This window comes from Sarcophilus harrisii, chromosome 6 (assembly GCF_902635505.1).
Source record: "Sarcophilus harrisii chromosome 6, mSarHar1.11, whole genome shotgun sequence".
Lineage (NCBI taxonomy): Eukaryota > Metazoa > Chordata > Mammalia > Dasyuromorphia > Dasyuridae > Sarcophilus > Sarcophilus harrisii.
Window position 1 is genome coordinate 163,023,645 of NC_045431.1, and position 16,886 is coordinate 163,040,530.

General features: G+C 36.0%; 1 protein-coding gene across 9 annotated transcripts in view; it reads right to left on the bottom strand.

Annotated features, from left to right (window-relative positions):
- RUFY3 (RUN and FYVE domain containing 3) overlaps window positions 1-16,886 on the bottom strand; it is a 127,749-nt gene that overhangs the window by 40,048 nt on the left and 70,815 nt on the right. For all 9 annotated transcript variants that reach the window (XM_031943921.1, XM_031943924.1, XM_031943923.1 and 6 more), the window contains 6 exons: window positions 13,953-14,126; window positions 11,056-11,173; window positions 8,382-8,483; window positions 5,998-6,121; window positions 2,346-2,407; window positions 617-682 (listed from right to left, as the gene is read on the bottom strand). In XM_031943921.1, coding sequence (XP_031799781.1) covers window positions 617-682; window positions 2,346-2,407; window positions 5,998-6,121; window positions 8,382-8,483; window positions 11,056-11,173; window positions 13,953-14,126 — 646 coding nt within the window. The remainder of the gene's footprint in view (window positions 1-616; window positions 683-2,345; window positions 2,408-5,997; window positions 6,122-8,381; window positions 8,484-11,055; window positions 11,174-13,952; window positions 14,127-16,886) is intronic.

The following is a 16,886-nucleotide window of genomic DNA, read 5'->3' on the forward strand; positions in this document are numbered from 1 at the left end:
CAATCTAGCTTTCCCTTCCACAGGCCACTCCTCCTTTCCAGTCTGTCTTTTCATGGTCCATTCCCCATGGCTTCCTATCTACCTTCTGGCTTCTGTCAAGTGATCAAGACTGCAGCTTACCTTCTGCAAGAGGTCTTTCTGGGTCTCCATGTCCAATGCCCTCCCTTTGAAAAGACCTTCTTTTTTTTTTTGGATCTCATCTTCCCTGTTAGAATACTGCTGAGAGTAAGAACTGTGGTTTTTGCCTCTTTTTGGAGGATAACCCCAGGGTTTAATACAGTTCCTGGTATACAACAGGTGCTTAATAAATGCTTGTTGACTAAATTGACCTGTTTATAAAAAATGCTTAACTATTTTTTGTAACAGTTAACCACCAAAAGAAAAAAAGACTCCACCTGGGCTGAGCTAGGGACTGTTCCATGTATAATGGAAGCACATTTAAATCAAAAGTCCTTTGGAGAGATTACCAACAATGGTGAGATGCTTTTGGCTGGAGCACCTTTAAATGAGGAATGACCCATCCTAGTACCTTTAAGTCACTTATCTTCCCTTTCCCTCTGTTCTCTTCCCTCCATTAAATTTTAGGTTAAGGTAATATTATGTATTCGTTATTTACTTCAAATGTCTGTTGAGTTCTTCTACATAGTTCTTCTGATCCAAAATAGCAGTAATCTGGCCATCTCTGGGAAAGAAATAATAATAATATCATAAATAGTACATATAATAAATACTTAAAAATACAAGAATGAGGATTCCCCTCCTTCCTTTTTGCAAAACAAAAAATTTGGGGAACATGACACAGAAACAGGTCCATAAAAGGGAGCCGGATATCAGAATGCAATGCCCTTGTAAGTCCAGTGAACTAGGAAACAATATGCCATAACATGAAATCATTGGCAAGATCTGAGTTCAAGTCCAGTCTCTGATATACTACGATCAGTCCTATGTTGACAAAAGGGAGTTTCCACACATACACATAGAGTGGCCACAATTCATAAAGTCTTTGTATTGTTTTAAAAACCTGAACAGTGTGGGTCATTGGTTGATATGAGGGAAATATTCTCTAATTCTTTAACCAAACTGCTTCCTCCTAGAAAATAAGGACTTCCATCTTGACAGCCACAATTTAATTATAGTCCATTTCCCACTTGTACTAAGATCTATTCTATTTTGTCCAATCAATCCATAAATAGTAAATACTTATGTGCTAGACACTCAGGTTTATGTGATTTTTTTTCCAAGATCATCATTTACTATAATGATATAATGATGGTTGTTGTCCTTTGTAATCAGAGAGAACCAAAATGATATTACTACATGGGGGTTCTGATACAGTGCATCCAACTATGGATGAGTAGACCAATTCAAGCTAGGAAGATCCTACCATAAATCTGACACAAATAGTTCCTGTGAACATCTGGAGTGGAAGTGTTTCTAAATTTTCTATATCTCATGTTCTAATGCCCAAATTTTAATTTAGGGGAAAAAAAAGTAACATCGTATCATTTTCCAAAAACATACAATGGCCATTACGAATTTTAGAACTTCAGGAAAGAGACTCTGGAGATTGGCCATCCATCCTTCCCCATTATAGGAATGGATATCAGAAAGATTAGATGATTTATAGAAGGTTATACCTGGGTCATAATCAGAACCAGACTGAGGATTTTCTATTATGATGGAAATGCCTCTTAGTTCTGGTAGGAAATACCACAATAAAGCAGCTATCCCAACCACAGTGAAAAACATCTGTATAACTTTCACACCTATTAATTTATGAGCTAAACATGGAGCACCTATTTTTGGTCTATTTCTATGCTCAAAATGTATTATTTGAACATAAATTTCAGAAAGTACAATAGTCTTTAAAGTCTAGTAATAAACTTTTATTACACTTTAATAATAAAAGGGAGGGGGGCACTGTCTTCTGAAATTGATTAACAATTACAATCTACTAAGTAAACATATCTTTTTAAGTTAATGGTTCTTCAAGTATGGTCCAGAGGACTAGAAAACTTTTTAGGGACTCCTAAAGATCAAAATTATTTTCATAATAATCCTAAAGCATTTACATTTCTAATATGGTAAATATCAATAGCTATGACCCACAAAAGCTCTGGAGGATTCCTTAATAATTGCTATGAGCATAAAAAGGTCCCTGAGACCACAAAGTTTGGAAAAAATTACAATTTAAATAATGCCCTTTAAATAAGAATTTAGTCACGGTTGCCCTTTACATGCCCACTATTTTGAAAATGATCTACCTACCATGCCTTTTATGATGGATTCCCAACAACCAAAAATATTAAGAACAGAAAAAATTAACTTTTTCTTGTACTACTTACCCTTCACTACCTTTAGTGCTGTTCCCATCCTTAAGATACATTGAAAAATCTATAACTCCAACCTGCAACAATAATTTCCAAAAATATGAAATTAAGAGTTTCCTAAGATTCCAAATCAAATTTTAGCCAGTCATTCACTCATTTGATCAGAAAGCATTTATTAAACATACTCTAAAATATTAGACTAGGTACAAGGGATGTAAAAACAAAAAGGAAACTATACCTATCCTCAGAGAGTTTATATTATATTGGGAGGAAAAAGGAGGAACACACCAGATCTAGATAAACAACTAGGGTTGGAGAATCTGGCCTTCTGTGGGAGAGATGGCACCTTCCCTGAGTCTCAAGAGAATTGTATCTCTGGCCAATGGAAGATAGCATGTTGGGTCCTGCTACCCAGGAGTAAGGGGGATGAGAAAGAAAAAAATCAGGCCAACATTAAATGTCACTTTTCAAGTTTGCAAAATTCTTTACAAGTATCTCATGTTTGGTGGATGCTGACCAGTTGGGGAATAGCTGAATAAGTATATGAATGTTATGGAATATTATTGTTCTGTAAGAAACAATCAGCAGGATGCTTTTTAGAGAGGTTTGGAGAGACATTCATGAACTGATGCTAAGTGAAATGAGCAGAACCAGGAGATCATTGCATATGGCAACAACAAGATTATATAATGATCAATTCTGATGGTCATGACCCATGTCAACAATGAGATGATTGAGGCTAATTCCAATGATCTTGTTATGAAGAGAGCCATCTATACCCTGAGAGAGGATTGTGGAGACTGAATGTGGATCACAACATTCACTTTGTTGTCATTTGCTCGCTTTTTTCTTTTTCATTTTTTTTCCTTTTTGATCTGATTTTTCTTATGCAGCATGATAAATGTAGAAATGTTTAGAAGAATTGCACATATCTAGTATATGTTGGATTATGTGCTGTCTAGAAGAGGGGGAAGGTGGGGAGGGAGAAAGTTGTTGAACACAAGGTTTTGCAAGGGTGAATGCTGAAAATTATATATGTGTTTTGAAAAATAAAAAACTTATAAAAAATAATAAAACCCAAAACAAGTATCTCATATTTAAAAAAGTGTTTCACAAATATCTCATCTTATTCTGACAACAAAAGCCTGATGCAGGAGTTACTATTAGCCCCATGTTGCAAATGAGGAAACTGAGGCAAATAGCAGTAAAGTTGAGGAAACTGAGGCAAATAGCAGTAAAGTGAGTGGCTCAAAGTCAGAAAACTTGTTTCTTGGAGGGAATTTGAACTTAGGTTTTCCCAACTCCAGGGGGTAGGCTCTATTTACTATACTGTCAGGCATGAGGAAGACTGGTGATTTATGATGAAAAAGATGTTACCTACTAATGAAATTCAATCTACTAAGATTTCTGTTTTTAAAAAAATAACAATAGCTTTTTATTTTTAAAAACAGGATAGTTTTCAACATTCACCCTTGAAAAATGTTGTGCTCCAGATTTTCTTCCCCCACTCTCGACCTCCTCCTTCCCCTAGATGGCAAGTAATCCAATATAGATTAAACGTGCAATTTCCACATTTATACTGCACAAGAAAAATCAGATCAAAAAGGAAAAAGAATGAGAAAGAAAACAAAATGCAAGCAAACAACAACAAAGTGTGAAAATGCTATGTTGGGATCCACATTCAATCTCCATAGATCTCTCTCTGGGTGCAGATGGCTCTCTTCATTGCAAGTCTACTGGAACTGACTGAAGATTCTCATTTTCTGTGAAAGATGCTCTACTCACACCAGATCTCAAACTGTAGTTATAAAGGTTATTATTAAAACAATCTGGTACTGGCTAAGGAATACAGTGGTAGATCAGTGGAATAGATTAGGTACAAATTACGTTATGGTAAATGATCATAATAATCTAATATATGATAAACCCAAAGATCCAAGCTTTGGGAGCAAAAACTCATTATATGACAAAAACCTAGTAGGAGAACCGGCAGAAGCTAGGTATAAGATCTCACATCATCTACCAAGATAAAGTTAAAATGAATACATGATTTAAAGATAAAGGGTGAAACCAATAAGCAAATTAAGAGAGCATGGAATAGTTTATCTGTCAGATTGATGAATAAGGGAAGAATTTAAGACCAAAGAAGATATAGAGAATATTATAAAATATAATAATATAAATAAATTTGATTATATAAAACTAAAGTTTTTCACAATTAAAACCAATACAACCAAAATATAAGGAAAGAAGAAAACTGGGGCGGGGGGGAGGGAGATTTGAAACAAGTATCTTCATTTATCAAATACACAGAGAGAATCAAGACAAATTTACAAAAATACAATTCATTCCCCAATTGATAAATAGTCAAACAGGCAGTTATCAGATGAAGAAATCAAAGCTATTTATAATCATATGAAAAAATGCTTTAAGTTACCATTGATCAGAGAAATGCAAATTAAAACAATTCTGAGGTACCACCACACATCTTTCAGATTGACTAATAGGACAAGAAAGGAAAATGTAGAATGTTGGAGGAGACTGAGGAAAAACTGAGACAGTAATTCATTGCTGGTGGAGTTGTAAACTGATCCAACCACTCTGAAGAGCAATTTGGAAAAATGTCCAAAAGGTTACAAAACTATGAGTACCCTTTGATCCAACTATAGCACTGTTAGGACTATATCCCCATCTATTGAAGGGGAAAGGACCTATTTGTATAAAAATATGACAGTTCTTTCTGTGGTAGCTAAGAATTAGACATCCATCAATTGGCTCAATAAGCTATGGTATGTGATTGTAATGGAATATTATTGTGCTATAAGAAATGACAAATGATGATGATTTCACAAAACCTGAAAAGAATTACATGATCTAAGGCACAGTGAAGTGAAAAGAATCAGGAGAATATTGTTCATAGTAATAGCAATACTATCCAATGAAGAGCTGTGAATGACTTGCCTATTCTCAGCAAAACAATCCCAAAGGACTAATAAAGCATACTATCTTCCTCCAGAAAAAGAATTGACATTGATTGAATACAGACTGAATCACTTTCCTTCATTTTTTTCTTTTATTCGAATTTTCTTATATAAAGTGACTAATATGGAAATGTTTTACATAATTGTACATGTATAACATCACCCATATCTGATTGCTTACCATCTCAGACAGGAGATGGGGGAGGGATGGATAGAATTTGGAACACAAAACTTAAAACAAAAAAATGTTAAAAATTGAAAATAAAATCTCATTTCCTTTTATCCTGCTTTTTTTTTTTTTTTTAAATTCAGGTCAGAGAAGTATCCTGTCTTCACTTTTAAATACTAACTCATTTCTTTCCTCCTCCTTCAATCCTGAATTCTGCTTCCTTCATGAGGAAACACGACAGATTCATTTCTAGCATTTTATTTAGCAAAGAAGATTTGCCGCAATGCAGTGTAAATTAGGAGAGAGAAGACCATTTATCAAATGCTGGCTTTTAGAAAGCACTTTAAAAAAATAAAAAGAGCCTTTTTAGATTCATAACAGAATTAATTAAAGGACTTCTAATTATGCCTCTCTTCTTTATAATTCTTATAACACTCTTTAATTTGACTGATGGAACCCAGATACTGAAAGCATCATTTAATCCAGAATGATGTATAGGGTGTCTGTAGCTATATACCTGGGAATCCAAATCTTCTCCTTTCATGCAGAAATTAGCATCGATGACATTCAGACCCACTAACAATCCAGCGATGATTGCCCCTTCCTCTTCCATCATCAGGGCATTGGGCTCATAGAATTCACTGCAAGACAAATCCAGGAGAAACTCACATACATAAACTTCTCAAGAACTCTAAAATCTTAATTAAACCTGAGGTGGGGAAAAAAAAGCATGCTGTTGAATCTGAACACTTAATTTAACCTAATTGTTTTATTTGTATGGAAATAATCTGAACTGGCCTGGATCTGATTTTCCTCTCTCTGTTCCTTTAGCTTAGTGATTCTTCTTTAGCAAGCTGGGAAATTTCTGAAATTTAGCAATGCAAAAAAAGGGAGAAGAAAACAAAGGAAGTAGCAGAACTCTAAACTGGATAAACAAACAGCTCCCTACACCAGTGAAGGGGAAAGTTAATTTTCATTCAGTATTAAATGATCATTCTATTTTCCAAATAACTCTTCAAAACCTGAATAATCTACACATTCAGAAGTGGAGAACACTAGCATTAGCATTCTTGCCTTCAAAAGCTAAAAAATCTTGACTCTGTCCTAGCTAACTAACATTACTGTATAGAGACTTCTTCTTCTCCCCCCCCCCCCCCAATAAAATACAGTTAAAGAAAGCAGAAAAATATGGCCAAGCCAGGAATCTTGAGAAAAGATCATCTAGCTTGAAACTTATACAGTTCCAATGATGTCCCAAAGTCAAGAGACTAACCTCCTACCTGTCACTGCTGAGGGGTCTGCTCTAGGCTCACATCCAATTTCTGAATTTCTACTGCATTTATGGTGTGTATGATACACTACCACTATCAATAGTTTTTGTTGGTTAAGTATTTCCTCCCTAATTATATGTAAGTTTTTTGTTTTTGTTTTGCAAAAACTAGGAAAGATCATTGTTTTTTATTCCTCAGTGATTAGCACACAATAGGCTTCTGTATAAATATCTGCCGGTTCAGTTGGAGGAGAATTATCTCAGGTGAAAAAAAGAGTAAAGAGAGTAGAGGAGAAACTTGTTTCTGGAGACCTGTGGATGGATCCTCCTCCTGATTCAATTCAAGTCAATGTTCTCGGGAGAGAATACTTTCATTCTTCCACTGAGTGCAGTCAGGGTGCCTGGCAAGTGGGCCTGGGTTGTCCAATCTTGGCTGAATTTTCTCTAGCACAGACGGTGATATCTAAGCCCAGGTGGATCCCCCAGGCTCTGGGCCCACTAGTACTAGGCTGCTCTGTCTCTGGCCTAAACAGGTGTCTGCTCAGTTCCAGATGCTTCTCTAACATTCTCTCAGCTGCCTACTTTTCTCAGATTTCTGAAAATCTTATTATACTGCCACCTATATAATAAATAGTTCCAAAAGCCTTCCTTATTCTAAGGTGAGAAGTTTGAGATGGACAACTTTTTTAAAAAGTCATTTTAATTGACATTTTTGTTTTTTATACAGCCTTCAATTAAAAATATGTCCTTTTCCCTTCACTTGCATAGGGAAAATCTAGATGAGGAAAGGAAGAAGGAAGGAAGGAAGGAAAGAGGAAGGAAGGGAGGGGAAAGAGAAAGAGAAAAAAGGGAGGGAGGAAAAAAGAAAGAATGAACAAAGTAATAACAAATAAAAAAGGCAGCAAAAAAAAAGGCATTTTAATAAAATCAATCAACACAGCAACACAACAACATAACCAGAGTCCCCCAAGTCTGCCAAGAAGGATAGGAAATATACTTTCTTGAGTCTTCACTAGGGCTAAGTGGGTCATTATAATTATATAGCGTTCAGTTTTGTTTTAAACTTAACACCTTTCTGTCTAGAGATGTGCACTTTAGAATGCCAGGCATATTGTGAATGAAAAGTACTTATTTCTATCTCTCAGGTATGAAGTACCCTCAAAAGGAGTGTAATGTCGAGGAAACTGAGCAAGACAAGAGATTAGAGACCAATTCAAAGTTTATTAAATGAAGAGAAATACTGTGATCAATGGATCCATGTTTGATCCCAGGGCTAAACGAGACTATCATCTCAAAGAGTCCAGCCCCCGAGTATCGGGACAACAAGCTTTTTTATAGGATAACAAGAATAATGACATAGTAGGGGAGGCACCTAGATGGGGAATAACCTAATGGTGGGGAAGGTTACTGATATTCTAATGACATCTAAAATGGATAAACCTTTATCTTGTCAAACATTAAGAAGAAAAGTCTATAACCTAAAGATATAAAACCTTTATCTCAAACATTAAGAGGGAAAGGTTATAACCTAAGGCAGAATAACTGAATAGGACAACTGGAGAACCTGGGTCACATTAAAAAGGGAACTTTGGCACAACAAGGAGCAAAGCTCTCCAAGGTGTGACTCTCACCTGAGAAGCTCCTTCTTATTGATCAGGGCTTTCATATATTCCGAGAGCTTCTTCTGCATTAATGCCAAGCGGAGCCAGGCTCTCCCTCTGCCCACAGGAGTCCTAAAGAAGAGGTAAAAACAAGGTGAGAGGTATGTTACCATTCAGTCATCTGGGAGCCTGACTTCAGCAACTCTATCCAGAAACCACTGGAAGATGGGCATTCTCTCTGCAGTGCACTTCTCTGTGGTTTCCACCAAATAACTTAGGGAAGAATATTCTTCCTCTTTCAGGGACTGAGGAAGAAGACTCCTCATTGTGGAGATGGAGACTAGATCTGTACAAAGAAACCATCTGGCTCCAAATGTCTGACCAGAAGTTACTAGGGGGAGCTAAGAAAATAGATCTGTGTCACCTTGTCTTTCTACTATTTTCTAATTATTTTAACACAAGATTTATTAACACTCTTTTTTCCTTTTTAATTTTAGATCACTATCCGATCAAAACACACACACACACACACACACGCTCTCTCTCCCCCTCCCTCCTTTTCTCTCTCTGTCTGTTACACCTGTTTTCCTTAATGATATTTTTGTCTTCTGCTTTTGCTCAATTCACTCTGTATCAACTCATAGAAGTCTTACCAGGTTTTTTTAAAATTGAACTCATATCATTTTTTATAATGGAATAATGTGCCATTACATTTCATAAATGACAATTTGCTCAGTCATTTTCCAAATAATGGGCACACTTCCTTAGTCTGGAGTTCTTGGACACAACAAAATTTTTGCTATAGGTATTTTTGGACATGTGGGTCCTTTCCATTTTAATTCTTTGGGATAAAACCCTAAATATATACTATGTGATGATTTTTTGGGGACAGCTCCAAATTGCTTACAAGAATAGTTGAACTACTTCATAGTTCTTCAACAGAGGACTGGTGTGCATGTCCTGCTAAAGCTCTGCCAACAATTGTTATCTTCTGGTTTTGATCATTTTTTTGTCAATCCAGTAAGTGTGAATCAAACCTCAAAGCTATCTTAATTTGCAGTTATCAAATTACTAGAGATCATTGACTATGAACCAAGTTCATAACCTGGTTTTATTTCTTTCCCCTCCCCCATCTTCCCTTTGGAGAACTGCCTGTTCATACTCTATGGCTATCTTTTCGAAAGGGATTCTGTTTTTCTATAATTCCATATATTTTGGATCAATCTTAATCTGAGAAAATTGCTGCAAAGATGTTTTCATCTAACTTTCACTGCATTTTATTTCTGAGAAAACTTTAAAGTTTTCACAGAACTGCTCATTTAATCTCCTGTATCCATTTAATCTCTACCCTTTATTCAATCAAAAAATCTTTCCCTCTTTATTATTATGAGAGATATTCTTCTTTCCTTTGCTTTTAATTTGTTTATGTGGCATTTCATGTCTGGATCATGTATATCTACTTGAAATTTATTTTATTACATGATTTAAGATAAAAGTATAAAGCTAAATTTTTGATACAGTCTTTTAGCTCTAGACAGATTTTGAGTTTATTCTTGAATAGTCAAAATCCTTAGATTTATTGAACTAGGCTACTATGTTCCATTGCTTCTCAATCTCATGTCCCTAATCTGCTTCTCATGATCAACTTCTCTATTTTAACCAGTGTGACCAAAATGTTTTCATGATTACTGCTTAGTAACTGAATTTTAGATCTAAAATTTCACCCAAAATATATATTTTTTAAATATCTATTGATATAATTATATCATTTATCCAGAGAGTCCCATGAGGTCTGGCTGATGGTCTACTATTCTATTTGCAAAAGATTTCAGGAGCATTACTGGCTCAGTTCCTCTCTCATCACCTGGGGCTCATTTACTTGAATTAGGGTTGGTGCAGTAGTTCTCCCTGGATCTCCTGATCTTTTTGGGGGCACAGTTTTAGAGTGGATGCTCCAGCTCCAGCTTCCTTCTATTTCTTTTCAGATTTCTTTATTCCATGATAGTCTTTCTGGATTCTTCTTCAGTATTTGCTGGGGAGAGCTATGCTTCTCTACCATGTTTTCCATTCCTATCTTGCCTGGAAGTCCAGTCAAGAGAAAATGTTAGGTGTTTTTCTTGGAATGGTTCAGAATTTTTTTAAATTATAATTTTGCATGTTCTCAATTTTCTGCTATTGATTCTTTCTTTCTTTTTTGGGGTGAATTAAGATTTAATTTTTTTTTTTTTTACTGAACTTATGCTTTACATATTTACTGTGTTTCTGTGTATTTGAGGCTAGATTTCTTTTTTTTCTTTTTTTTTTTGGTAGTCTGCTATCAATTCTTGGGCACTTATTTCTTATTTTTTTTCATTAACCAGAAAAATCACATTATAATTCCAATTTACTAAAATTCACTGTTTCTAATCAACAATCCACCCTCTCAAAATAGAAGGGTATGAAAGGTTTGACATGAAGACAATCTACTTGAACTAGAATGTTACTTTTTCCTCAAAGGCAGCAATCTGGTGTTAGTTGTGGACATTATCAATTCCCTCATCTCCTTCTTCTCCCCAAGTGTCTAGTCATAACAAGCATTCAACACTTATGTAGGGGTAATGATTCTGGCTAATGGTGATTACCAGATACCATCTCACTTTACAGCTTGGGAGTGAACAACTATAGATTTAATTTGGGAAAGTTAACAATCTGATATTTTACTTACTTAAGGCCTGGAAGATCTTTGACACTTGCTGTTATCTCTCCAGCTTCAGGAACAAGCTTTTCCACCAGTTCTAGTGGGCCCCAGAAGGATTTATTTTGCCCAAGAAAAGTTTTCTTAGCTAAGGCAAACAGAAAAGAAAAAAGTTTTTTCCCCCCACTAAACATATATTTTTTCCTCAAAAATACTGTTCTCAGAGAGCTAATCCAACGAGTGAGCTAACTTGCTAAAATTACTCATGTTATTTTTATCAAAGATATGGGATGAAGGTTAACTCATTCAATAATTTTTCTATATGGGAAAAGGGGAAAAAGGAAAAAGGGAGAAAGATTAAAAGAGTAGAACAGAAACAAAAATACAAAGAGATTTAATCAGTGCCTGAGAGCAATGGTTGGAATCAGAAAAACCTGAATTCAAATCTGACTTCAGGACATTTACTAGCTTACAAGTCATTTAGCCCTTATCCTCCTCTGTAAAATGGAGATAATGACACCCATCTCCCCAAGTGTTGAGAGGGTCAAGTGAAATAACATTTGGAAAGCACTTAGTATAGTGTCACATAATAAGTACTACATAAATGTTACCTATAATATTCATTATTGTTGCAATTATTAACTGGTTTTTAGTAACTTTAGTCATCATCCTACTCAATCTTCTTCCTCATTTTTGGTCATTTCCGTTATTTAGCTTACTGTCTCAAGTATTTTTAGTCCTGCTAACCTAGATCAAGTGACTTTTCTTTCCTAGTGTTTACACCTAAAAATCTTTTCTACTTGTGAATCATAAATGATCAAAAAAAGTTCCCTTTTGTTTTACATTTTAGTTTGGAAATCAAGTCATTCACTTTTAAGTTACAAAATAATTTGTGTGTGTGTGTGTGTGTGTGTGTGTTAACATGATGTTTCAAAAATGATTACTTAATTTTTAACATTAAAAAAAATCTGAGTTTCAATTTCTTTCCCTCTCTCTACAACCCACCCTCTGAGAAGGCAAGCAATGCACTATCAATCATACAAATGAAATCAAGGCAACAAAATATTTTAAAAGGAGCAATAGCCTTTGAAGGAACATTTCTGCTAAGATAGCTGTTTTGTGTTTTTAAAAGACTCACTTAAAATTCAGAACCATTAAACAATCCATCATTTTGAAAAAAAGAAATGTTAGTTGTTCTGTTCTTAATGTTTGATTATTTTAGAAGGAGATACTTCTTGAAAGATATCAATCTGATATTAAGATAACAATTTCAAACCCTTTGAAAAGTCTTGTTTACTCCTCTAACAGATGAACAAGAGTTTTCTAGGGTTAGAATATATTTTAACCTGACAGATTATATTAAGATTATATATATGCCTGTGTGTGTGTGTGTGTGTGTATATAAAAAGTTTGGGAATAAAAGGATCCATGTCTGAATCATGACTTGGCTTTAGTCTCTTTCAGTCATGACTCTATAATGCTACAGAATTTTTTATTCTACAATTGCAGAACAAAATTTTGTGGTGAGTTCCCCTATATCATAAACAAAGTCATACCCTACCCTTTTACTAAACTGTAGAAGAGACATCAGTGGTCACCCTGCCTAATTTCCTCAATGCTTATGACATCTGATGCTGGGCTCAGTCTATGATGCTCTTTAACATCTTTTAACTCAGAACTATAAAAAATTAAAGACTTGTTTCTGTACAACAACTGATGCAGGAGACAGTGCTTATCTGATGGCCAAGAATTTTCTAATGGCCTCTAACCAAGACATTTGAACAGGGGAGAGTCAATCCTTTAAGTATTAAATTTGTCAGCATTCATGAGAAATTAAACCTAATACTAAGAGCAAGGATTTCTATGGACATATGTAGGTGGCACAGTGAACAGAGTACTAAGCCTGGAGTCAGAAAGAATTGAGTTCAAATCCAACTTCAGGCACTTCCTAACTGGGTGATCCTGGGCAAGTCACTTAACCCTGTTTGTCTCAGTTGCTGTAAAATGAGGTGGAGAAGAAAATGGCAAAGAAATGCCAATAAAATCTCAAATGGAGTCATGATATACCAAATACAACTAAACAACAAAAAAGATTTCTACAGCATTTTAAGACTTGCAAAGCTTTTTACATATTTGATCTCATTTGATCATCATAATAATTCTACAAAAGAGCTGCTATTATTCTTCTTCTTCCCATTTTACATATGAAGAAACTGAGGCACAGAGCAGCTAAGGGACTTAACCAGGGTAAAGAAATATTGGAGCAGGATATGAATTCAGGTTTTTTCCTGATTCCAAGTCCAGCAATTTATCCACCATGCCGCATTATAGAAATGAGGGTATGGAAAGAATATTAGATTTAGTCAGAGGATCTAGGTTCAAATCCCAGTTCTACTGCTTAGTAAATGTGTGATCCTGAATAAGTCCTCTGGGTTTTAGTTTGTCTGTAAAAATGAGAAAGTTAGACTAGGTACCATCCTTTCTAGCCCCTAAAGTCCATGAAAGAATGTTCCCAAGGTACATTTTATGTAGCTAAAGACAGGACTTCATTCCCCAAGAAACCTGAGCACTGAGCTTTAAAGCTGGTAATCATTAGTTGGGATTGCATGCATGTATGTATACACACACACGATACGGATGTGTGTGTGTGTGTGTGTGTGTGTGTGTGTGTGTGTGTGTGTGTGTATATCTGGATGCATATGTATTCACGTAGATAGATATACAGGGAGAGAGAGAGAGGGAGACAGAAAGAAAGAGTGAGGGGGGAGAGAGAGAGAGAAAGAAAGGGAGGGAGGGGGAGAGAGAAAGAGAGAGAGGATCCACAACCCCAGGTATAACTGTCTAGGCAGGACTGTAGGATTTCCCCATCTCCCTGAATGTCCACTTGGTCTTTACAGAACAGACCTCAGGCTCTCTCCATGCCCTACCTTTTAAGCCGTGCTTCAGGCAGTGTTCCATGACCACAAAGAACTGCTGGAGAGGGGCATAGTCTGAGTCCAGAGTTCTGCCCAGGTTCAGTGCTGACTCAATCAGCCCTTTTATACTCAACTTAGCCATGTTCATCAGGTTCATCCGCTCATTGGCCATCAGATAATTGGGATCTGTAAACAAAAGAAGAGAGATAGGACTTGGTGATCTCAAAAGTCATTAACAAGCCAGACACTCCAGCGAATGGCCATTTTTCAATGACTACACATGGGGCTTACTAGAAACATACAAATAACACTCACTTTGCTTCCTTAACATTTTCCCATAATGTTCTGATATCCTTAACCAAAAATAATATTTTGACTGACCGGCAACCTTGATAAGGCACACATGGGCTAGGTTTGACTTAGTGCCCTTGTAGTTTATGTCTGATGTCAGAATGAAATGACACATTTATTCAAACAATTAATAAAAGACTGATTTAGGCATGACAAGAAAAGGTTATGCAACAAGGGCAACGCATGACAACTAGGGAGCCAAACCCCTTGCTGGAATTGCCTGTCTTTAATTCTGGTGCTTCCCTGGGTTGAATACTTCTAATTTATCTGGACTCTATCTTGTTATATGTGGCTGCCTCTCCCAATAGACAAGGAACAATCTGATGCCTTTTGCTTTCTTTGTATCTCCAGAGGTTAGAACAGTGCCTGGTACAAAGTAAGTGCTTACTGACTAACTGGTCTGTCAAGGATCACAGAAAGCCTGGACCTCCTATCCTGTGCACTAAGAAGGCATGTCAACAATCTGAATCTTTTAGTCTCTGGGACAATCAAGTTTCAGGGTCTATTACGTATCTGGTAAGGAAAAATTAGTTTAATTTGCATAGGGGAAAGCTATTGTTCTGACTATAGCAGCTTTTCAGTAAAAATTTATTTTTTTTCAAGGTCAAAAAGTTCTAAGATTTGGACATATGTATTAAAAGCTGCCTAAGATGTATAGGTCAAATAAGAAAGAAAAAAAAAAAAAAGATTGTGTTAACCACATAGAAATATTTATATTTGAAAGCTCCAGAACATTTAAAAAGCTAGTATTAACATTACACTTTTCAGCATGATTTTTACATATAGCACTTTTAGGTTTGCAAAGACATTTTACACTCATTGATTCTCATAACAAGCCTGTGAAAGAGGAGTTATTATTATCCCCATTTTACAGATCAGTAAACTGAGACTGAAAGAATGAGTGACTTGCTCTGTCTGAGCTGATTAAAGTGAGGCAGAATTCAAACTCAGATCTTCCTGAAAATAATTTTACTTGCTATCTGTTTTCTCCCGTAGATCATAACCCAACTGAGCAATTATTTACTAAACATCTACAATGTACAAAGCTAATGCCAAAATCCTGCTCTTCAACAGATGGAAGTGATATTGGATTCTCAAAGGTTATGGAAGAACAATACCATCAAGTGGGATGAGCTCTGGGTCTACCCCTGCCTTAAGACCAGACCAGCCAAGGATAGAAGGCACCAAATAAGCAATTGCTTACAAATGGCTGACTGCTTTGGCCACAGTAGCCAATGGAGTGAGCACAAATGGCCAGCCCTCTGTTCTGGACAGCCACCTTCCAGCTCCTCAGGGATGAGGACAGAAAGTCAGGTTGGTGCAGAGAGGACAGAAGGAATCATTCCATTTCCCATCAGCTACAGCCATTCATTTAACTTCAAAGAGGAGCTCCTTGTCCAATGACCAGTAAATAGTCCAGGATATGCTGGGTAGCGAAACAATCCAACTAGCAAAAATTCACTATGCACCTGTTGTAGGCTGAACACTATGATAAATAGCAGGAATAAAAAAGGGAAATGACAATCCCTTCCCTCAAGGAGCTTGCAATCTAACTACTGTAATATGAGCATTCTTGCTATATGTAAAACTAGTAGACAAAGCAGTTAAAACTCCATCTACCAACCAACTAATCAACTGACAAGGAATGATTAAGCTCTGACTGATTCTAGGTATCAGCAATACAAAGAATGAAGCAACCTTTACTTTCTAGGAGTTTACAACTTTTGGTGGAGAAGAGGACACAACAAGAAGACAAAGATACCTAGACTATATAAAATACACATTTTAAAGAAGTAGCTAAATACAAGGCTGTTAAAAAAGGAAACACTAGCTGGTGGGGGGCAAGAATCAGGAAAGGCTTCATGAGGAAGAAAGGAAGGTAGGAATTAAGTTTGTATCATAAAGGTCAGGTAAGAAGGGGTATGCATTCCAGGCAGAGGGGGATGACCACTGCCAAGGCAAGAGGATGAGGTAAGGTCTGTTAAATCTGAAAGACCGAGAAGAGAGAAGGCCAATTTGGTTGGATCACAAAGTACTAGCAGCAGTATGCAGGTTGGACTAGTAGTAAGGAGAGACTGAGGGAAGGAGACTAACTAGGAGACTGTCCAAATAATTTATTCCAGAGGTGCTAAGGTCCTAAACTAAAACTACTCACATCCAATAAGATGTTAGTAGGATTGCTTTCATTATACCTTTAAGACCAAGAACCATTCTCCAAAAGTTAAAAGGAAAGCAGTTTTTAAAAAAATTACAAAAGGCTACCAATAGCCATATGAAATAGTCACAACTTATTAATTAGAAAAGAAATTTAAATGGAAACAACTGGGATTTTATCTTATTGTATAGCAAATGAGCAAAGTGACAAAAAACCAGGTTAGCCAATATCTAAGAGAATGTGAGAATATACTATGGGTCAACTTCTCAAATATTCCATTCATTCTAGAAATTACTCTGGAAAAAAGTTAATAAACGAGGATGTGAGAATATACTATGGGTCAACTTCTCAAATATTCCATTCATTCTAGAAATTACTTTGGAAAAAAGTTAATAAACTATTAGTATCTTTTGACTCAGCAATCTCATGATTATAGATAT